The following is a 23108-nucleotide window of genomic DNA, read 5'->3' as shown; positions in this document are numbered from 1 at the left end:
TGCTCAGGCGCAAGAGAGTATGGAACAGAATGATATGCGGAGATTTTATGAAACTGTCAATGGTTTGCGGAGAAAAACAGCGCCTTCTCATGTCATGTTCAACGACCGTAATGGAAACTTGCTGACAGACAAGACAATGGTGGCTGCCAGGTGGAGAGAGCACTTCGAGGTATTGTTGAACGGTGGGAGTGAAAGAGCGACGGACAGAATTCGAATCGACGACGACGAACAAGCTGTGGAACCTCCAACGCTAGACGAGGTCAAGACAGCCATTAGGGGACTGAAGAACAACAAGGCTGCTGGGAAGGACGAACTCCCGGCCGAGTTTCTCAAGCACGGTAGTGAGCAGCTGTAGCAACTCTAACACCGTATTATATTGAATATATGGAAAAAAAAGTAAAATAGTGTTTTTTCCGTGACTTTCTTGCAGAACTGATCTGGCCGCACAAGTTTTTCATATACCATATTCTCAGGTTTAGCTTCTAAAATGAGCTGTAGGTGGTTGAATTTAGATATGACGAAATGAATTTTTCAGCGCTGGTATCAACTCTTACACCATATTATATTGAAGATATGGGAGGAGGAAGAACTGCCTGCTAGTTGGTTAGATGGTCTCATTTGCCCTCTTTTCAAGAATGGGCATCGACTGGACTGCGCGAATTACAGAGGAACAACACTCTTCAATTCAGCGTACAAAATTTTGTCCGGAGTTCTGTTCCACAGGCTGAGGCCGATTGAGGAGTCCTTCGTCGGCGAATAACAGGCAGGATTTCGTGAGGGCCGATCAACAACGGATCAGATGTTCACCCTGCGGAAGATTCTCGATAAATTTATTTCGGGAGTACAACTTGCAGACCCATAATCTGTTTATTGATTTCAAGGCGGCGTACGACTCAGTGAAGAGAAACGAGTTATGGCAGATTATGATCGAACATGGATTTCCGGCGAAGCTGATTAGACTGATTCGTGCGACGCTTGACGGATCGAAATCAAGCGTACGGATTGCGGATGAAATTTCGTCATCGTTCGTAACCTCCCAAGTAACAATCTTAATTCTATTTGGTTTTATTTGTTTTTATGATAGTTTTATCGGAACATTGCATATTCTAGTTGATCTTATCGGAGTTTCAGCTGAGCACAACTATTCTTCGTCAATATGTGGTTTTAAAAACACCTCCAAGAATACTTGAGGTTCAGTTCATAAAACTATAAACACAACAAGAACTGTTGAACTTATTTTTAGATTTATAAGGTTCTTGTAGTTATCTTCAATCATCCGTTCTTGATCAAGAGCAACTGTTCTCGCATAAGAACAGTTTGGTACATGAAAAATACAAGAAAAAAACTCAAGCATCAGATTTTGATTCTCATCGTTCCATTATTGCTGCCAATCAAGAACACCTACCCGGAAACCCAACCGCAACGCGGTGCAGTGCCAAGTTCCTCCGGTTGCAGCATTCGAAATGAGGTGGGTATGGTCGGTCATCTAGGACGTCGTTTCCCGTGCAATCGGGGTTCCAATAATCGATCTTCAAAATCAACAACTACTTACCTGTTGGAAGTGCTGACCGGAGGAATGAGGCACTGCACCGCATCAAGGCCGGTTATCGAAAAAGGTCCGCCTGGTTGGCAACGGTACCGGGCTGATAAATCAATTCATCGGACGAGATTCACAAAATCCACCGCGGTGCGATGATTTATTGTTTGTTTACAATTTGGCGTACATGTTTTAGACGTTCTTGGCGGAGTTTGCATAAACCTACATCAAGAACGTTATAAACCTGAGTACTCTTGAGTAATACTTCTTACCCTTGCATAAGATGAAATAAATTTAAGACGTTCTTGATGGAGGCCAACCAGACTGCATTGAGAACGTTATAAATCCTAGTATTCTTGAGTTATGCTTTTAGCTCTGGCGTGAGTTGAAAGAAATTTAAGACGATCTTATGGTGATGTTGAGTAAAACCATCGATGATGGACCGACCACCGGCCTAGATTTCAATGGAAGCCATGTTGAGAAAACTCATGAGCAATGTTCGCATGACCAGGAATAATATTTTTAAATATTTTATTAGTGCGTTATAATGGAAGCGCGTTGCAATTTTTGGAAGTATCTTGCAACATATATACGATGAATTTTGCTTGGCATTTGGCATCCTTGTTACACCACAGAAATATTTCCAATTTGTGTAATAAATTAATCCCGATTACAATAATGTGTCATTTTCATTGTGTTTTTAATTTCAATTTAATTCACCAAACTTTTCTGTCGGCATAAAAGCTGCATCAGCAACAACACTGACAAATTTATTATCGTTTTATCGTGCACTTGAAGAATTCTACAAGGAGAGAGCAATTCGCCTTGAGGACAACTTGGGAAGTACAACAAGTTTTAAGAGAAATTTAAAAACAACTCTCCAAGAGCATCTTAGGATGGGCCTCTTTGGTCTTATGGCGGGTTTATGGTTGAGTTGATGTCGTGTTGCAGAGCAATTTGGTTTATGCATGGTTTTAAAGAACAGGTGTTGAAGAATACTTCAAAAGCATTATTAAATTAATTTTGTTACTTGGGCTTTGACGGACTAAAGCAGGGCGATGCTCTTACGAACTTACTGTTCAACATAGCACTGGAAGGAGCGTTAAGGAGAGCTGGTGTGCACAGGAGCGGAACCATTGTCACGAAGTCGCATATGCTCCTGGGCTTCGCGGATGATATCGACATCATCGGAATCGACCGTCAGGCCGTGGAAAAGGCGTTCGTACCTTTTAAGAGGGAGACTGCGAGGATTGGACTTACGATTAACACCACAAAGACTAAGTACATGATTGCTGGTGGTAACTATTTTAGTAACTAAAGATAAAAACTTTGGTCCTTATTACATATAATACCTTGGTAAAAGTGATAGGTCTCGGTTTGGTTCTGGCCGAGATGGATGTTAAGCCAAGGTTAAAATGGATTAGTAATCCTAATCTTTTATTCGGTATTCACTGGTTTAAAGCAGTAGAGACTAGGGTTCCGATGCATGATCATGGTCAATATCGGTATCATTTCTTGACTTTTTCGTTAAGGGATCTTATTTTGACTGAAAAAGGAGCGTGTTTAAAGCGGAACCTATCATTCAGAATACTTCCTTGCGATTGAATTGAAAATGACTACTGTAACAAAACCGAATACTTGATAACTTCTCAATGGTGATAAAGTACAGTAAGGTCTTTTTTTACGCGGTTTTCATTTACGCGGCCGCGTAAATGAAAACTCCATACAAAAAAAAAATCATCGTCTTATTTATGCATGATTCGTCGAGAAATGGTGAGACTTTTTTTACGCGGTTTTTCTAATTTTGAATTGAGTTTTTTTTTTACGCGGTACGTACCCCTTCGTAAAAAAACCTGACATATAGGACACGGCGTATACCACAATAGATTAAATATTGGTCGCCGAAAAACAAAACTCCTTGGTGAATCATCACCTAGCAGATATTCAAAGCTGCGGAAGAATTTGGTGGGCATTGCATCTAAAAAAAACTATAGACAACTTTCCTGCATATCTGTGATTCGCAATAGATCCGGTTGGTAGAAGGCGTCGAACGCAGCGTCACAAACAGTTCAAGGCGGGCATAATCAACCATTCGTCAGCAAAATGACCAAAACAAAATCATTCAAGTGGTAATGATTGGCGCCAGGCTGCTTTTCCTACTGCATAGAGAATTATGGTCCAATGTCCAATCCACCCCATACATCATAAAATTCTGTCGTTGAAATCAATGCAAAAATATGAAATCGAATTGAACGTGCGTGGAGGCTGGCCTGGCTGGCGGGTGGTGGGATTTGTGTCACAACAAAATCTTTTATTCCATTGGCGTTTTATGGGCTGTGAGAACTCCATTGCAAACTACCTCGTCAGCGCCAGCGTCCGTCCACCGTCGATTGGAAACGTGTTTTGCCCGGACGTATCGCCGCCACTGTCCTGTTTGGTAGTTCTCAGAGCTGAGCAACCCAACGGCTAATGCTGCTGACTCGTGCTCACCCACATCGCGGCGGGATTTGTTTGCCCAACCAGCAGCACACCAGTCGGCAGTCAGCGACAGAACCGACGTTTAGGGAAAGGACATGCGGCTCGGCTTGACAGTGTCCTGCGTAGGGGTGATCCACTTTGGTGGGTGTTTTTCGGTGACGTACGAAGTATGCTCTGGTTTTCCGTTAGCAGCATCCCAAACTCGCTCGCCTTCGTCCTGCCCTGGCCTTCCCGCTTGCCAATTGCGCGCCCGTTTGCCTTTCTCACGAATCGTTACGGTTCCGTGCAAATTGTGATGGGTATAATAAAATCAGACTTTTAATGCTCATAATAGCGTAAATAGAATATAGAAATGATTTGCGATGAAAAGGATGTTGAACCGATCAGCCGACGCAGCATCCGTCGCTCTGCCTGTGCTCGCTGGACCTGAAGCCTCGCTGGCTGGGGCGTGTTTCGACGTATTGCGTGAAGCCGCCGCATGCGGGGAGTGAGAGGCTGTCAGAATAATGTGCGCGCGTCAAAAACAGGTAAGGCAAATTTACGGAACCTATTTCACATTTCAACATCAATTTATCTGCGGTTTGGTCGAGCACGAAAAATAACGATAATAAACGGAACCGATGGTAATAGATTATTTCGCTGCTTCACTGCTCCTGCACTCGGTGAATTGACGTGAAATGTTTGCTTTTCTCAGCATTCGATTATCGGCTGAATGGAATTTACCTTGTGGATTCTGCCTGTGGAGAGAGGCCACCGACTGACGCAATTATGCAAATGGTTCAGAAAGCCACTCAGGAACGAAACTCATCATGTCAAAAAAAAAAAGCATATTCTCATTTGACACCAAAAAGCTCGGGTCGTCCCTTGAGCCATTCATTAGTTTCACATGTTGGTAAGGATAATCCCACACCATCTCACTGCCATACATCACGTGGATCCTTTGTCTTCCAAGCTCAATTCGTCATTCCCCCGTATGATTCCGGGTTGCTCATGAATACAAATGTGACTAACTAGAGCTCCACATCAATCAGCAAGCAGTAGCACATCTGCCTATCTTCGACGCACATTAGCTGTATGTGGGTATGTACAACAACCGTCAGCCACCACTCGCCGGCTCTCATCAATCATAGAGCAATCCGGGTTCTGATTGGATTAAAATTCACCTCCGTAATGTTCTCCTGCATCCTTCTCACTCGGTGTGCAGGATGAATCGAACAGGATATTGTCTCATAGCTTATAACTATCTATAGTGCCTTTCGTTAGTTAGGGATTGACCTTGTATGAATATCTTAATACAAGAAATACCCATTGATTTTATGTGCTATGAAAAAACGGTTGGTTTTCAGCAAGGTTTTCAGCGAGAAATATTAAACTTTATTTTATCAGATTGTCTAGATATTTTGGTCGATTCGACTGGCCCTTGAACATCTTCCGCGGACTCTTAAATAACACTAATTCTTTCATTTCACTTATTTAGTTTAACATCAAATTCATGATAACACTGAACTTATCTGTGCTGAATCAACTATTTGCCACCATAATACTCGATTTGCAGCTGCAGCTCTCCAACGTCGGTCACGCCCAACGCTCGCCAGGTAACGCTCCACCTGGTCTGTCTGTCGTGCTCTCTGCGATCCACTTCTTCTTGTACCAACCGGATGGTTAGCAAACACCAGCATTGCAGGGTTGCTGTCTAGAATTCATGCAACATGTCCTGCCCACCATATTCGTCCAGCTTTAGCCACTTCCAGGATGTTCGGTTCACCGTAGAGCGCAGCGTGCTCGTGATTCATCCTTCGCTGCCACACATCGTTCTCCTGCACGCCGCCGAAGATCCCGTCGCTCGAAAACTCCGAGTGCTTGCAGATTCATCATTCATTTATTTAGTATTACATCAAATTCAAGATAAAACTGAATCAACAATAATACGCCACAATACTCGGTTCGTGGCTGCCACTCTCCATCCTCGGTCGCGCCCAATGCTCGCCAGGTCACGCTCCACCTGGTCCGCCCATCGTGCTCTCTGCGCTCCACGCCTTCTTGTGCCAACCGGATCAGTTGCAAACACCAGCTTTGTAGGGTTGTTGTCCGGCATTCTTGCAACATGCCCTGCCCACCGTATCCTTCCGGCTTTGGCCACCTTCTGGATGCTGGGTTCGCCGTAAAGTGCAGCGAGCTCGTGGTTCATTCTTCTCCGCCACACACCGTTCTCCTGCACACCGCCGAAGATCGTCCTTAGCACGCGTCGCTCCGAAAACTCGGAGTGCTTGCAGGTCCTCCTCGAGCATGGTCCATGTCTCGTGCCCGTAGAGGATTACCGGTCTTATTAGCGTTTTGTACATGGCGCATTTGGTGCGTGGGTGAATCTTTTTCGACCGCAGTTTCTTCTGGAGCCCGTAGTAAGCCCGACTTCCGCTGATGATGCGCCTCCGAATTTCACGACTCACGTTGTTGTGAGCCGTCAGTAAAGATCCGAGGTAGACGAATTCCTCCACCACCCTGCCTATCGTTACATTACTGCCTAGATGGATCCGGTCATGTTCGGTTCCGCCTACCAGCATGTACTTTATGTTTGACGCATTCACCACCAGTCCTTTGCTGCTTCGCGTTTCAGGCGGGTGTATGTAGGCCTGTCCACCTTTTCAAAAATGTTCTCTGATTCTCAAGTCCACCCCCATATTTTGATTGGCATCCTAAAAGAAGTAGCTGGTCAAAATTTCAGCCAAATCCATTGAAATTAGGAGGTACATCAAATCAGTTTTTTGACTTCAAAAAATCATAACTACACTAAATTTTGTCAAAACTAAATTCTTTCGGCACAAATTGTAAGATATACTTGTTTGCTACAACTTCTCCGAACAACGTGTGCCAATAAATTTGAAGGAAACATGTGTTATTATCACATTTGAAATACAAAAAAAACCTTAAAAAGTTGATTTTTTGATAGGTTTTGTTCTGGAACACCCTAATATACGCAATAAGTTGGATATTTTAAAACAAAACAAAAAACATTAGAAAATATGATGCTGTTTTAAAAAACTTCACTTATTAAGTATATTAGGGTGTTCCAGAACAAAATCTATCAAAAAATCAACTTTTTATGGTTTTTCTGATTACAAATGTGATAATTACACATTTTTCCTTCAATTTTATTGGCAAACGTTGTTCGGAGAACTTGTAGCAAACAAGTATAGCTTTCAATTTGTGCCGAAAGAATTAAGTTTTGACAAATTTTAGTGTAAATTGATTTGATGCACCTCTTAATTTCAATGGGTTTGGCTGTGTATAGCTCTGCCACCGTTCCAGATGTTCTGCCGATAATGTCTATGTCGTCCGCAAAGCACTCAAATTTTGTGAAAATCGTACCTCGGCTGAGTCGCATTACACCTTCCAGAGCGATGTTGCAGAGTAGGCATGAGAGTCCGTCACCTTATCGCAGTCTCCGGCGTGATTCGAATGAACTGGATAGTTCACCCGAAACTCTTACTCTGCTGTTTTGCACGCCGTCCATCGTTGCTTTAGTCAGTCTAGACAGCTTCCCAGGAAAGCCGTTTTCGTCCATAACTTCGCATAGCTCGGTGCGGTTGATACTGTCGTATGCCGCCTTGAAGTCGATGAACAGGTGGTGCGTTGAGACCTGGTATTCTAGGCATTTCTGGAGGATTTTCCATACGGTGAAGATCTGGTCTGTTGTCGGCCAGCCGTCGATGAAACCGGCTTTGTAACTTCCCACGAGCTCATTTACTTTAGGTGAAAGACGACGGAAGATTATCTGGGATAGCACTTTGTAGGCGACATAGTGCGAAAGTTCTCACACATTAACTTGTCGCCTTTCTTGAGGATGGGACAGATTATCCCTTCCTTCCACTCCTCCGGTAGCTGTTCGGTTTCCCAGATCTTGACTACTAACCGTTGCAGACAGGTGGCCAACTTTTTCGAGCCCATCTTGATGAGTTCTACTGGGATACTGTCCTTACCAGCCGCTTTGTTGTTTTTGAGCTAGTTAATGGCATCCTTAACTTCCCTCAGCGTGGGAGTTGGTTCGTTCCCGTCCTCTGCTGCACCAACATAGCCATTTTCTTCGCTGCCTTGATCTACCGTGCCTACATTCTCTTCGTCATTCAGGTGCTCGTTGAAGTGTTGCTTCCACCTTTCGATCACCTCACGTTTGTTCGTCAGGAGGCTTCCGTCCTTATCCCTGCAGATTTTGGCATGTGGCACGTAGCCTTTGCGGGATGCGTTGAGCTTCTGGTAGAACTTATGTGTTTCCTGTGAACGGCACAGCAGTTCCATTTTCTCGCACTCCGCTTCTTCCAGGCGGCGTTTTTTTCTCCCGGATGAGGCAGGTCTGCTGCTTCCGCTTCTGTCTGTATCACTCCACATTCTGTTGCGTTCCATGCTGCAGCATTACCGCCCGCGCTGCGTTCTTCTCCTTCAGGACCGCTCTGCACTCCTCGTCGAACCAGTCGTTTCGTCGACTCCATTCTACGTACGCGATAGTGCTCTCGGCTGCGTCGATGATGGCTGTAGTGTATTAGACAAGCCTACCTGACAAGCATTGATAAACCTTGATCTCAAGGGGTGTATACCTGATGTCATGAAACACCTTGGATGGTTTTGACAGATAGTTAGCCAGCGAGAGATACGAGCGGACGCATATTACAATTGGCGGCGAAGATAAATTGGAAACTGAAGGTAAATATGAGAAAACTTTTTCATGTCGGAAAAAGCTGGGGCACGAACGTTTTTCGCACTAAACCACACTTGCGGTGGAGTTTCAAGTGGAGGATTGGGCATGATCTAGCAGACGCGAGAATTGGGCTGAATTCTCCGTGACAAACTTTGCGAGAATGCGGGCGATTCTCTGGCGTAGGCGGAAGTCGGAAGGACTTCCCCTGTTAAATTAGCGAGAATTTTTAGAATTCTCCTGGGGGCAACCCGAATAGAAATTGTAATGTAGGAAACATCAGCATACATCTATAAAACCTTAACTTTTAACGTATTACATTGTTCTCCTAATGTAATCTGACTTCAATGTAACATCTAAGTACACAGTAGTACATAAGATTTACATGTAACATCGCAGTTAAACTTCAATATGATGTTAAATTTAACATCCTATAACATCCAAAGACAAACTATTCTAATGTTACATCAAAATCAAATGTTATATTGATTTCAACTGTTGCTCGTTTCTTACATCAGACTACATCTAACGACAGATAAATGTAATGTAGCATTAAAATCAAACATCATATTGATGTCATGCCTTGTTCACTTGAAACATCAGAATACATGTCACGGCACTAGAATGAAACGTTACATTAGAATTAAATGTCATACTGTTGTTAAGTGTTGCTCACCTGAAACATCAGAATACATCTAACGACAGATTATTGTAATGTTACATTAGAATCAAACATCATATTGATGTCGTATGTAGCTCACTTGAAACATCAGAAAACATGTAACGACACCAGAATAAAACGTTACATTAGAATTAAACTTCATTTTGATGTAGTGTTCCCCACTTGAAATCTTGAAACATCAGCATTCATCTAACGACAGATGATTGTAATGTTAAATACATTAGAATCAAACATCACATTATGATGCCTGAATCATCAGAATGGATCAATGCTCAAACTCACTAATTTGACGTTTGAGTGATGCCGTGTTTACGGAAAATGAACTTGTTTTCATAGCCCCCTAAATAACACGACGCCTCTCAAAAGTCAAACGAGTGAACACGTGTATTTGTGCAATGACAGAGTTTGATGACTTACCCCACACTTATAAAATTCATGACACAGCAATGCATGGTACCTACAAAAAATCGGCCGAATCCAGTGGGACACAATTTTAAAATCTGCTCTTGCGTCCACAAATAAGCCTGTATTGTGCAATAATATAGGCAAAGCCATCTTGTTTAGTATATCGGAAAATGTTAAAATTCCACAGAAATGTGAGCGAACGAACTATTTTAGAAATAATTATTTGAATGTTACTTATTTTTGAGTGCCATGTAATTGAACTGAGAATGTGTCACTCTAATTTTTCGTGCAGTTTGTTATCCGTCAACCGCCAAGAAAAAAATAGAGTGGACAAGTGAAAAATATGTGAAAACGTGAAATACAGTGTGAAAAAGTGGAAAAATTACGAAACATTTGCTCAGGAGTGAAAAACTACTTAGGGAGTGCCACAAAAGCCCGGCAAAACTACGCTGGAAGGTGCGTGTGCGTAAAAGTATCGCGAAGTAATTCGAAGTGCGATGGTAAGTTGGACCAAGTGTTGGTTGGACGGGAAAACAAATTCTTTGCCGTGTTGGATTAGCCCCCGCTTCCACTCTGTTTGCGATCCGGTCGTTTGCACCAAGACCACTTGCCGGGCGATTCTGAACCCAATGCAGATGAATTACCGGGCCGAGCTGTTGAAAATTTACTTTTTTTTTTCAGAGAAATTTTTCCCACCGCAATATGCAGCCACCGAGACAGCCACTTCCGAGCGGTACAAGCCGGTGAAGCTGATTACCGGATTCAGGACCGTTGAGTACGCGAGCGTAAACAAAGTGCTCCTGTTCGTGGTCGACACCTGCATGGACGAAGAGCACACCAACATCAAATTTGGGATCCCTCTGGTTCAGTTCCGCCGGTCAATTGCTTCTTGTTCACTCCCCACAAGTGAGATATGGCCCTGAATTTACTGGGAGAGCTGCATCGCGAGCCATGGCCAGCCGATCCGTGAAAAACTAATCCTAAGGTCTACCGAAGGAGCTGCTCTGCCTATTTCCGTTGGCTTCGTGGATCTCAACGCCGGAGCTTGGATTATGATGTTCCGTGGTGGCCCGTGCTCTGGGACCCGGTCAGGTAAGTGTATGGTGTGATTCTTCTTCCGGTCTTATCACGATCTTGAATATTATCGCAATAGTTAGCGTTTGTTCATTACTTATATGAAGTGGGGAGCAAGCGCGAATTATAATTTGAAAGAACAAACGTAAAACCCCCCGGATGACTCTGAATGTTTAAACCTAATATTCTCGGATGCTTTTTTAAAACGCCGTATAATACACGCAAATCCTACGTCGTTTTGAAAAATTATCCGAGTATTGGTGTAATTAGGGTTATTTGTATTGTTTTCAGGCTGAGGCTGGTTGGTCCTACCCCAAAATTATAGATTACTGCTACGAATTTATACTGGCCTGCTTACTCTTCACCGTGCATTGACTTTTGGGAATTATTGAGTTTTTTGTAATGCAAAAGAGGGATTTTAATTTTGCGTTACAAATTCAGAAATCATGCTGATGCATCATGGGACCATGGGACAAGTAGGGTCTAAGACAATTTGAGCAGGAAGACCTATTTTGGGCACTTGCTGCTATAACACAGTCAATTTCAAACCGATTGACTTGAATTTTTGAACATGGCTAGACACTGTACCTAGGTATCTGGAAAAGTGTTTTCACATCCTATGTTTTACACTAACGAGCCCAAGAATATTTCATGATTAACTGTTGGTTGTGTGACGAAATCTGTAAAACGAATTGTGTGAAAGCCCGAAATGATATTGCGCATTTCCCACCCCACTGGACCTCTTTCACAGTTAGCGTATTGCGCGTTTCACCGTAGATTTTCGTGCAAAAATGTGCCAAACCGCTCATAGGTGTTCGTCAGAACATAATATCATGTTCGTGTGTTCTGAAATAAGTGCGGAAATTACCCAAGGATTAACCGCGCAGAACATATCGAAGCGATTTAATGCAACTGCGCACACCTATTGGCGTTTTGGGATATCCTTACGCGATCATTTTTCTTGCAACGGATAATATTGCTTTTTTCATTGAAAATTTTTCTTGTACTTCTTTATGTACAGTCAGGTCTTTTTTTACGCGGTTTCTATTCACGCGGCCGCGTAAATGAAGACTCCATAAAAAATATTTCATCGTCTTATTTATTTTTGCATGATTCGTCGAGAAATGGTGAGACTTTTTTTACGCGGTTTTTTGAATTTTGAACTGAGTTTTTTTTTTACGCGGTACGTATCCCCCGCGTAAAAAAAAACTGACTGTATCCCTATTGCGGAAAGTTTTGTCCAAAATTAAAGTTTTATGTCTTGTTCAGTCTTGTATTGATCGCACGCGGTCGATACCGGTTGGGTATGTTTTAAGTACCGTGAGGTCGCCATTCACCGCTCATTTAACGGCATTTTCGTAAAGTATATGACATTAAAAATCGACGTTTGCGAATATTGCACTTTAATTTACGTTATCAACTCAACAATTATGTTGTTATTATAGAAAAAATATAAAACGATTGTAAAATATGTTTACAACGGAAAAAATGAAAAATAAAATGTGTGATCTCTTGGCTCCTATTACCGCTCATGCATCCATTCACCGCTCATAATGGATCCATTCACCGCTCACTGGATTATTTTTTCATGGAATCACAAAAACTGTTCATTTATAAAAACAAAATAACTCTTATTTACCAATGTATTGATGATTCATGACGTTCAGTTCATCCTGTTTTGTCAAAATGGAATCTTTAACGGGTTTTACCTGTTGGATATTTTTTCCGCTGTTTGCCCTGAACAGTTCCCTTGTTGTCCTGCAGCGCAGTGTGAGAAATATTTTTTCCATAACGTGATTTCAGGTACACCCATATAAAAACTTGGTGAAATGAAAGTTTTTGATTGTGGCAGCATGTTACATTCACTTTTGTTACGATACTTTACTAACATTTGATCATTTTTGTATGATTGACCCAAAATGAGCGGTGAATGGGGCATGAGCGGTGAATGGCGACCTCACGGTATGAAAATATGGATATTGCCCATGATATCAGATTCACCCTTGCGCATAACTGACTGACAGATCGGTAAAAGTGTGAAACTGAAATTTTTCTTGCTAAGCGCAATACTAAAACTGTGTTGTTTTAGCCTTAGTATATCCATTTGGTTAAATACTTGGGATAAAAGCTCAAAAGTTAACCTTATGGACTCAATTTAGCAACCGTATTATGAAAAACTTTTCGAACATTTTTCTTGCGTGCCGGAGCCAACGGATACCAGGAAACGGAAGTGTACTGCTAGTAGGCTTATAAAAACAAATAGAAAATAACGTTGTTCTCCGTTGTTTCCGTATGCTTTATTTAATTAGTGTCATGTGGTCATTCAAAACATGCATTTATTTTGAAAATATGAATCACAGATGTGAAATTAAATTAACTTTTCGAAATTTTTATTTTGTATGAGAACCAGGATGAGAACTTATTGGACACGGTGTACTTTCGCTGCTTTTGCCTTGCGTTACACATGTCGGAAGTGGGGCGCTGTATTGTACACCTGGTGCTCTATACAGCGCCCCACTTCCGATATTGTGTTTAACGCAAGGCAAAAGCAGCGAAAGTAAAAGAAAAAATGTAGCTAATTCGATTTTAAACTGAAAATATAATAGGGGGATTCAGTTATCAGCGTAAACTGATAAAACGTCGCGATTACCAAGGCAATCTTTGATTATTTCATTCGCAAAATCATGAAACATTTCAAATAAGCAGAAAATCACACCGCAATTTAATGTTCAGTGAGTACCCCTAATATTACTTATTAAACAGTCCATATGAAAATGGTTGGCAACAAAACTGGCATAATCCATCTAAGAATGTTCTGCCTTTTAAAAATCCCACGAAAAAATATCAGAAAAAACACATTAGGGGGATTCACTTAACAGCGTAAACCGCTTATTGAAGTTTTTTCTGATTAAACGTCGCTATCACCAAGGCAAGCTTTGATTATTTCATTCGCAATTTCATGAAAAATTTCAAATAAACAGAAAATCACGGCTTACGCAGCAATTTAAACTGTTTAGTGAGTCCCCTTATTGATTAGAATCTATCATTTATGTTTGTTTCTATTTTGCTATATTTTTGAAACAGAAAAATCTTTGAGATGACTTAAATGTCTGTGATAGATTTTATTGCCAACAAATATCCATTATTATTTCTATTTTATTGAAGTTTGTAGAATCTACAATATTGTTGTGTCACTGGCGCCATTTTGTATTTGTGAAGCAAACAAACATTTGTTTTTGTTTTTCTAAGCGTGAGAATCTCTAAAAGAAAAGTGCATAATATACATGATGATTATTTTAATTAATCAGGAAGCTGCCGTTTTCATCGTACTGCTGTTAATGAAGGTAATTGTAAAATTTCAGTATAGTAATAATATGTACTAATACTCTTGGTAATTTCAGGTTTTTTTCTTGGAAAAAAATCGTATTTACGACAAAAAATTGCACGAAGGAAGTAGAAGGTAATTTTTACACGATAGATTGAAAAAATAATACGTGTATGTTAATTAATCATATTTATTTATTGCAGAATTTCTACATTTGGTGCGATTTGTAAAATTTAAGCAGCGACAATGATTCATTCAAAGGAACAGCACCACATTACGAAATCCTTGACGAAATCAATATTTACCGTCAGTGTACCAGTAGCCGCTTGTGTTCCAATAGCCAATAGCAGCATTTAGGAAAATAATTCTAATTTAAATTCTGTAGATTAACTTTTGCTGGTTTTTTTATACGATGAACATAATATCAGAGGAAGGTTCTGTGCTATGTAGTTAGAGGTGTAGACAATAGAAGGTATATTGATGAGAAGTTATTAACTATTCGAATTTCTCTGCTTGTCCCATAGAATGTCTACTAAAATGCTACAAAAATGATCTAGCACGCCGTAAAATTCGTCACCCATGATTTGGCGCCTACATCAGTGGTCTAACAACTCTTCGCGCGTTCGGCACTGGTTCCAATATACCGCTTAAAGAGTTGCCACATATGATGTTAGGTAAGCTAAGGTCGGTAAGCTGACCGATGGGGCACGGGAGCTATTGCTATGATCAAAATGTACGCGTTATATAGACATATTCTAGACGGGCTATCAGGAGAAAAACGAGTATTTAAGAATATAACACCAATCTATCATGTCGGAAGTAAGGTACTGTGCTATGTAGTTAGAGGTGTAGACAACAACAAGTGTATTGATAAGACGTTAGGTATTATTAATTATTCGATTCTCTCTACTTGTCTCATAGAATATCTGAAATGCTACAAAATTGATCTAGCACGCCGTAAAATTCGTCACCCATGATTTGGCGCCTTTATCAGTGGTCTAACAACTCTTCGCGCGTTCGGCACTGGTTCCAATATACCGCTTAAAGAGTTGCCACATATGATGTTAGGTAAGCTAAGGTCAGTAAGCTGACTGATGGGGCACGGGAGCTATTGCTATGATCAAAATGTACGCGTTATATAGACATATTCTAGACGGGCTATCAGGAGGGAAACGAATATTTAAGAATATAGCGTTAATCAATCATGTCGGAAGTAAGGCAATAATGTGTTAATTATGTAGTTTGAGGTGTAAACATTTTTTTTTCTGCGAACATCAAAAACACGTTTGAATCCAGGGGGAGCGACACTAGTTTTGCCAAGCCAAAAAACCTCAAAAAAGCTGAAAAAGACCAAAAAAGTCGCTAAAACCCGCAAAAGTTTTTCGGCTTGGCAAAACTAGTGTCGCTCCCCCTGTTTAAATCTAACGTTTTCATAAATTCACATACACCAGAAAACGTTTAAATCTTATATATTTTGGAAACATGAGAATCAAATGTTTCTGTGCATCAAAGAACATGAAAACGTCTATGTTTAACATCGCAAAACATCAGGAAACCGTTTCATACATCAAAATACATTAGGAAACGTTTCAATCTAATGTTTGTACATCAACATACATCAGAAAAACGGTTGAATCTGATGTTTTGCACATCATAAAACATCTGAAAACGTCTAAAACTAATGTCTGAATTAACGTCAACATACATCATTAAACATTTGAACCCCATGTTTTTTACATCAACATACATCAGAAAACCGTTTGAATCTAATGTTTTCTACATCAACATACATCAGAAAACCGTTTGAATCTAATGTTTTGCACATCATAAAACGTCTAAAACTGATGTCTGAATCAACGTCAACATACATCACTAAACATCTGAATCTCATGTTTTTTACATCAACTTACATCAGAAAAACGTTTGAATCTAATGTTTTTGCACATCATAAAACATCTGAAAACGTCTAAATCCAATGTTTTTTTTTACATCAACATACATAAGAAAAACGTTTGAAATTCATGTTTTTTGCACAGCAAAAAACATTTGACAACGTCAGGTTTTGATGTTTCGGATTATATCCTTGACATCTAAAAAACGTTTGATTTCCTGATGTATACATTATGTTACCTTGCATAAACACATCTGAATCGTAATGTTTACTAATGTTCAACATCAGAAGTACATCAAATCTTGATGTTGATGTATACATCGAAATATAATGTCAGGCTAATGTAAATTTTTATTCGGGAAAGTTTGGGAGAATGGAAGCATTCTCCAGGAGTAGGCGGAAATCCTTGGGATTTCCCGGAATGATCATGCATCCTGAAAATCGGAAGTATTCTGATTTAGGTGAAAACTGGGTTTCACGAAATAGGTTATGTGAAGACGAAGTAGTAGAGCAGTTGGCGTCATGAAGCTTCATGGCCAAACAAGTGAGGTTAGGTCGGTGTTTGTAGTCGCAGAAGTAGGCGATATTGATACGGTTTGTTTACAAATCAGTGTTCTACTACTAAAACAGCCAGTTGATATTTGAACAGTATGGAATTGTTGATACTGAACGTCTTTGTATCTGTATTGTTGTATTTCAGATGGATGATTCGCGGGCTGTTCCAGCTTTCCGGTGCGATAGAATCGAGGCCAGCAAGCTGGCTCGAGAATGGAAAGCGTGGAAGAAAGGATTAGAGTGCTATTTTGCGGCCTACGGCGTAACGGACCAAAAAGTTATGCGTGCAAAGATGTTGCACTTAGGTGGTTCGGCACTGCAGACGGTTTTCAAAAACCTGGAAGATCACGACCACGTCCCGCTGGTCACTTTGGTTCCTCGATGGTATGATGCGGCGATCGAAAAACTTGACGCATTCTTCGAGCCAAGACATCAAAGTACTTCCGAACGAAAGAAGCTCCGGCAAATGAAGCAGAACCCCGGTGAGCGATTTGCAGATTTCGTCATCCGTCTGAAGCAGCAAGTGGCCGAGTGCGGGTTCGAAAAATATGGTGCAGAAATCGAGCAGGTTTTGAAATCCATTCATTTGACGGATGCCGTTGTCGAGGGGTGTTCTTCGAACGATGTGCGCAGGATGATATTGTTGAAGGATTTGTCGTTTGCGGACATCGAAGCTCTCGGAATTGCTCAAGAAGGCGTGGATCAGCAGTTGGTGGAGATAACGACCACCCAATCGGAACCTCGTTCAACGGGAAACGTTTACAGTGCCTCACAAAGTCGGGATCGGTTCGCTGCGGTAAAAACCACTTCAAGCAAGATGAGATTGACGAAGACATGCTTCAATTGCGGTCGACAAGGACATCTATCAAGTTCGTTGGCGTGCCCGGCACGTGGGAAGCAATGCCACAGCTGTAAAAGCTACGGGCATTTCGAGAAGCTGTGTCGCAAACGAAAGCCAGCACGTACAGAAGCATCGGAGAAGAAGCAGATTCGAGTGATCGAGAGTGTCAACCACGAAGCCATCGAAAAAGCGACCAAATGCGAAGAAACTGCGGCACCCGACAAGGTGTATTATGCCTTTTACTCGGGAAACGAATCCAACACACTCACCTGTATTGTCGGTGGTATTCCAACAGAGATGCTGGTGGATTCGGGCGCGGATGCCAATATGATCAGCGAGACAGCGTGGATCAAAATGAAGGATAGTCAAGTTTCGGTGAAGTCGTCGACCAAAGGGAGTAACCGTGTACTGATGGCGTATGGCAGCAATAATCCGTTGACCATTCTGGGATCCTTCGTTGCTGACATTACCGCCGGAGTAAAGACCACTCAAGCTGAGTTCCTCGTTGTCAAGGGTGGGCAACGTTGCCTCCTTGGAGACCAGACAGCAAAACGACTGGGAGTTTTGCAGGTTGGCTTGCACATCAATCGTGTCGAGAGCCCTCTACAGCCGTTCAGTAAAATAAAAGGAATTGTGGCACATATTCGTATGGACCCTGATGCTAGTCCAATTTTCCAACCGATGCGCCGTATTCCGTTGCCGTTGGAGGAAGCAGTTGCGAACAAAATCAACGAACTATTGCAGCGTGACATCATCGAACATAAAACAGGCCCCACTAGCTGGGTGTCACCGCTGGTCGTCGTAGGGAAGGCAAACGGTGAGCCGCGATTATGCCTCGATCTTCGGCGGGTGAACGAAGCAGTCCTCCGTGAACATCATCCGATGCCGGTGGTGGAAGACTACATGGCGCGATTGGGAAGAGGAACAATTTGGAGTAAATTAGACATTCGCGAAGCGTTCCTGCAGATTGAGTTAGCGGAGGAATCCCGAGACGTTACGACCTTCATGACAAACCGTGGGCTGTTTCGCTTCAAGCGATTGCCTTTCGGTTTAGTAACCGCACCTGAGCTTTTCCAAAAAGCTATGGATGAGATGTTGGCGGGATGCACGGGTACCTACTGGTACCTCGACGATATAATTGTCGAGGGAAAGGACGTTGAAGAGCACGACAAACGCCTTGAAAAGGTACTCTAAATTTATAATGATTGACTGTTTTTTTTTTGTTTCTGTTTTACACAAATAAACTGAATTTACTGAACAGAACCTAAAACGAAACTTAATTTGAAATTATGCACGAAGAAATAAAGCTAAGTAGTGAGTTTGTTTCTCATTATGTTTTCAGGTTCTGGCAATATTGAAGGACAGGGGAGTCGAGCTCAGATGGGAGAAATGTGAACTTCGTGTGGCTGAGCTAGAGTTCTTGGGGCACCAAATCTCGGAAAAGGGGATATGTCCTTCGGAGTCGAAAGTGGCAGCTTTGATGTCTTTCCGAGAACCTCAGAATGAAGCGAAGGTACGTAGCTTTCTCGGGCTCGCCAATTATCTGAACAAATTCATTCCGCATCTTGCTACTCTTGATGAACCACTGCGCAGACTTTTGAACAAGGGTACTAAGTTTGAATGGACAAGTACAGAGTCAGACTCTTTTCAAGCTATCAAAACTGCATTGAGTAAAGTGAGTAACCTTGGATTCTATAGTTTGGAGGACCGTACTGCTGTTATAGCTGATGCCAGCCCCTCCGGCCTAGGAGCAATACTCATCCAATTCGATAAGGAGTACAGACAGCGTGTTATCTGTTCCGCTTCTAAATCGTTGACTGAAACCGAACGACGTTACTGCCAAACCGAGAAGGAGGCGTTAGCTGTTGTTTGGAGTGTGGAAAGGTTCCAGTATTATCTTTTCGGCAGGCGATTCGATATTCTAACTGACTGTAAAGTTCTTGAACTCCTGTTTTCTAAGCGGTCAAAACCCTGTGCACGCATTGAACGGTAGGTTTTGCGATTGCAAACTTTCGATTATAATATCGTACACGTCCCAGGTAATGAAAACATTGCCGACACTTTTTCTCGCTTATCCGTCCAGGAACCAAAGGCGTTCGACCCTTCTGAGGAAATATTTGTTCGAGAAGTGGTCATGCAGGCTGCAAACTGTACAGCACTGACTTGGAAGGAAATAGTACAAGCTTCAGAAGTAGACGATGAGATTCTTAAGGTGCTAGAAGTTTTGAAGGACAACGATGTGAAAAACTTGCCAATAGAGTACAGGGTAGTTGCGAATGAGTTATGTGATTTCCAGGGCGTATTACTTCGCGGCGATCGAATCGTCATACCCGTAAAATTGAGAGAGAAGGTTCTAAATACAGCTCATGAGGGTCATCCTGGTATTGTGATGATGAAAGGTCATCTGAGATCCAATGTGTGGTGGCCTAAGATGGATCAGGCAGTGGAAAGGTTCGTCAAACGTTGTAGAGGTTGCACTTTAGTTGCTGCACCTGAACCCCCAGAGCCAATGAACCGTAGTCGTCTTCCTTCATCCCCCTGGCAAACACTAGCACTTGACTTGTTAGGGCCTCTGCCAGAAGGGCAACATCTGTTAGTCGTAGTTGATTGCTATAGTCGCTATATGGAGGTCGTTGAAATGCAAACAACAACCACGAAAGATGTTACACGAGAGTTGATGATCATGTTCAGTCGGTACGGGATTCCCTCTTTCTTGAAAGCTGACAATGCACCGCAGATAAGCTCGGAATGTGAAGAATTTCGGGAGTTCTGCTCAACTAATGGCATTAAGCTGCTGAATACCATCCCGTACTGGCCTCAATCCAACGGAGAGGTTGAACGCCAAAATCGCTCGATCTTGAAGCGATTACGCATTTCACAGGAGCTCGGAAAAGATTGGAGGAATGAACTACGACTGTACCTACTAACATATCATTCTTCGAAGCATCCAACCACGGGTAAAGCTCCAGGAGAGTTAATGTTTGGTCGCCAACTTAAAAGCAAGCTCCCAACAATTTCGAATTTTTTGGAAGATGATGGAGTTCGTGATAGAGATGCTGCCATCAAAGAAAAGGGGAAAGAGTACAGCGATAAAAGACGGCATGCTAAGGAAAGTGAGATACAGCTAGGTGATACCGTGCTCGCTAAACGGATGCGCAAGGCAAACAAATTGGATACGGATTTTGCTAACGAGGAGTTTGTTGTTAAGCGTAAAGAAGGAACGGATACTGTTATCCAGTCGAAGCTCACCGGTAAACAATACAGACGCAGCGCAGCTCATCTTAAAAGGATTGCAGAACCCGAACCCGTTCAAGATAATCCAGACGATGTTATGGATTCGCCAGATGTTCCAGATCCTAGGCCTACGATAACCCAGTGTGAAGCTGAACCTGAAGCAGAATCGCAAGACTCAACAGATCAGCCTACAACTTCACGCAGATCATCAGCAATGAAGCGAACGCGAAATGCACCGATGAAATATCAAGACTACGTGCCATATTGATGTTCATAGATTGAAGATGAAGACTATCGCAATAAAACCAAACTTTGTAAACTAATTTGCATTTTTATTTCAAAGGAGGGATTGTAGTGTATTAGACAAGCCTACCTGACAAGCATTGATAAACCTTGATCTCAAGGGGTGTATACCTGATGTCATGAAACACCTTGGATGGTTTTGACAGATAGTTAGCCAGCGAGAGATACGAGCGGACGCATATTACAATGGCTGCTTTGACTGTACTCCAGCAGTCTTCTTCCATCATGCGTATCGACCAGGCCCCTGGCATCAATGAAATATATCGTAGCCAACATCTAACTGCCTTATACTCATATTCGTGCAAATTGAAACGAGCGTGTAATCAACAAACGCAGCTTTTGTTTGATGTTGTGAGCCACACACGATATCACATTCACAATGCGTGTTTGTTGGGTTGCTTTATTCAACTAATCGCATGCTCCTCTTACCGTACATTAACATTAAAGCGAGTTTGAAGTGTTTTGTGATCATAACAGGCGGAAAAAATGCTTCCAAAAACTGATCAACAAACCAAAATAAACGTTAAACAAAAAATTGTTGATGTTTTCGCATTTGACAGTGGGCGCTATTTATTAGCGCCCAGGACATCCTGTCTACCATGATTCCAATGCATTGATATAGGCCATGTCAGGAGCCTGGTATCGACAGTGATGACAACTTGCTGATAGACAAACCAATAATGGTGGCTACCCGGTGGATAGAGCACTTCGAGGATTTTTTAACATGAGAATGGAAGAGGGACAGACAGAATCCAAATCGACGACGATGGATAGGCTGTGGAACTTTCAAAGTTAGACGAGGTCAAGACAGCCATTAGAGCACTGGAGAACACCAAGGCTGCTGAAAAGGACGAACTTCCAGCCGAGCTTCTCAAGCACGGTAGTGAGCAGCTGTATCAACTCTTACACCGTATTATCTTGAAAATATAGGAAGACGAACACTGCCTGCTAAGGACTGTATCGTTAATTATGAGTACACCTAGAAATTGCTGTATTTGAAAAAGTTTTATTTATTTTGTTAATTACATTCAATAATATTGTTTGTGGACCATCAGAAAAGCCCATGGTATCATTTTATATTTATTTTTTTCGTTGAACTTGCCAGCTTTCGCACCTTTTTCTTGGTGTTCTTCATAAGGTTTTGGACAACCGTTCCGTCGATGGTTTTGTTTGGGTTGACCCAGTTTTTCTTGAATTTAATGACGTCCTCTGCTCCTCTATCCTTTTGCCGTAGTTTCCCTTTCATCAATGCCCAAAAATCTTAATGGTATTTATTTGCGGGCAATTTGAAGGATTCATTGCATTTTCCACATATTGGACATTGTTTTCTTCATATTAGTCAAAGGTGTCGCGCTTATAGTGGCAGGATGCCAAATCATGCCAAAATATAGTAGGACCTTTGTGCTTTCAGATGAGTGGCAGAATTAGTTTCTGGAGACATTCCTTCCGGTATATTCCGACGTTCATACTTGGGACGGTGAAGAAAGGTGACGATTTCATACCACTTTGACAAATTGCTTGCCAAACTTACACTTTTTTCCCATTTTTTCGCAAAAAAAAAATCGATATCTCCGAATTCGGAACATCAGTACCACGCTTCACAGTGAAAAGCTGTGCCCCTGGAAGTGCCTTGTTGTCATATTTGACATACATTTCATCATACATGATTATGTGCATGTAATTTTTGCTCAAAACATCGTCGTACAGTTGCCGAGCCCGGTTTTCACATATTCCGCCAGAATTTGACTGCGTTGTAGACATTTCTGTTTTGGGTAGGTCTTCAGGGAATTACGCTCCTTGGTGCGCTGAACCATACCAATAGTCGTTCTACACTTTTTTGCGCAATCTTTTTCATTTAAAGATTTGGCAAATTTTGCTGTCTAAATTTGACTTGGACGCACCTGGTTTTCTGCCGCGTCTGGGCGAGTCTTTAAGTGTTCCAACTTTTGTAAATTTTCTTAGCGATAATCGTTTTTCATTGGAGTACCGTGAGGTCGCCATTCACCGCTCATGCCCCATTCACCGCTCATTTTGGGTCAATCATACAAAAATGATCAAATGTTAGTAAAGTATCGTAACAAAAGTGAATGTAACAT

The 23108-nt window shown here is 41.8% G+C and overlaps 1 protein-coding gene and 1 long non-coding RNA gene across 2 annotated transcripts; both read left to right on the top strand.

Annotated features, from left to right (window-relative positions):
* Positions 1–13897: 13897 nt before the first annotated feature.
* Positions 13898–15496, top strand: LOC134285950 (uncharacterized). Its single transcript, XR_009996827.1, has 3 exons — positions 13898–14207; positions 14265–14323; positions 14392–15496. It is a non-coding gene; the product is annotated as an uncharacterized LOC134285950 (long non-coding RNA).
* Positions 15497–16601: 1105 nt separating this feature from the next.
* Positions 16602–19089, top strand: LOC134288779 (uncharacterized protein K02A2.6-like). Its single transcript, XM_062854651.1, has 4 exons — positions 16602–16673; positions 16780–18660; positions 18818–18988; positions 19069–19089. The coding sequence occupies exons 1-4, from the start codon at positions 16602–16604 to the stop codon at positions 19087–19089; spliced, it is 2145 nt and encodes a 714-aa protein (XP_062710635.1).
* The last annotated feature ends 4019 nt before the right edge of the window (positions 19090–23108 follow it).

This window comes from Aedes albopictus, chromosome 2, assembly GCF_035046485.1.
Source record: "Aedes albopictus strain Foshan chromosome 2, AalbF5, whole genome shotgun sequence".
NCBI lineage: Eukaryota > Metazoa > Arthropoda > Insecta > Diptera > Culicidae > Aedes > Aedes albopictus.
The sequence above is the reverse complement of the archived record's forward strand: the minus strand, read 5'-3'. Positions and strand labels throughout refer to the sequence as shown.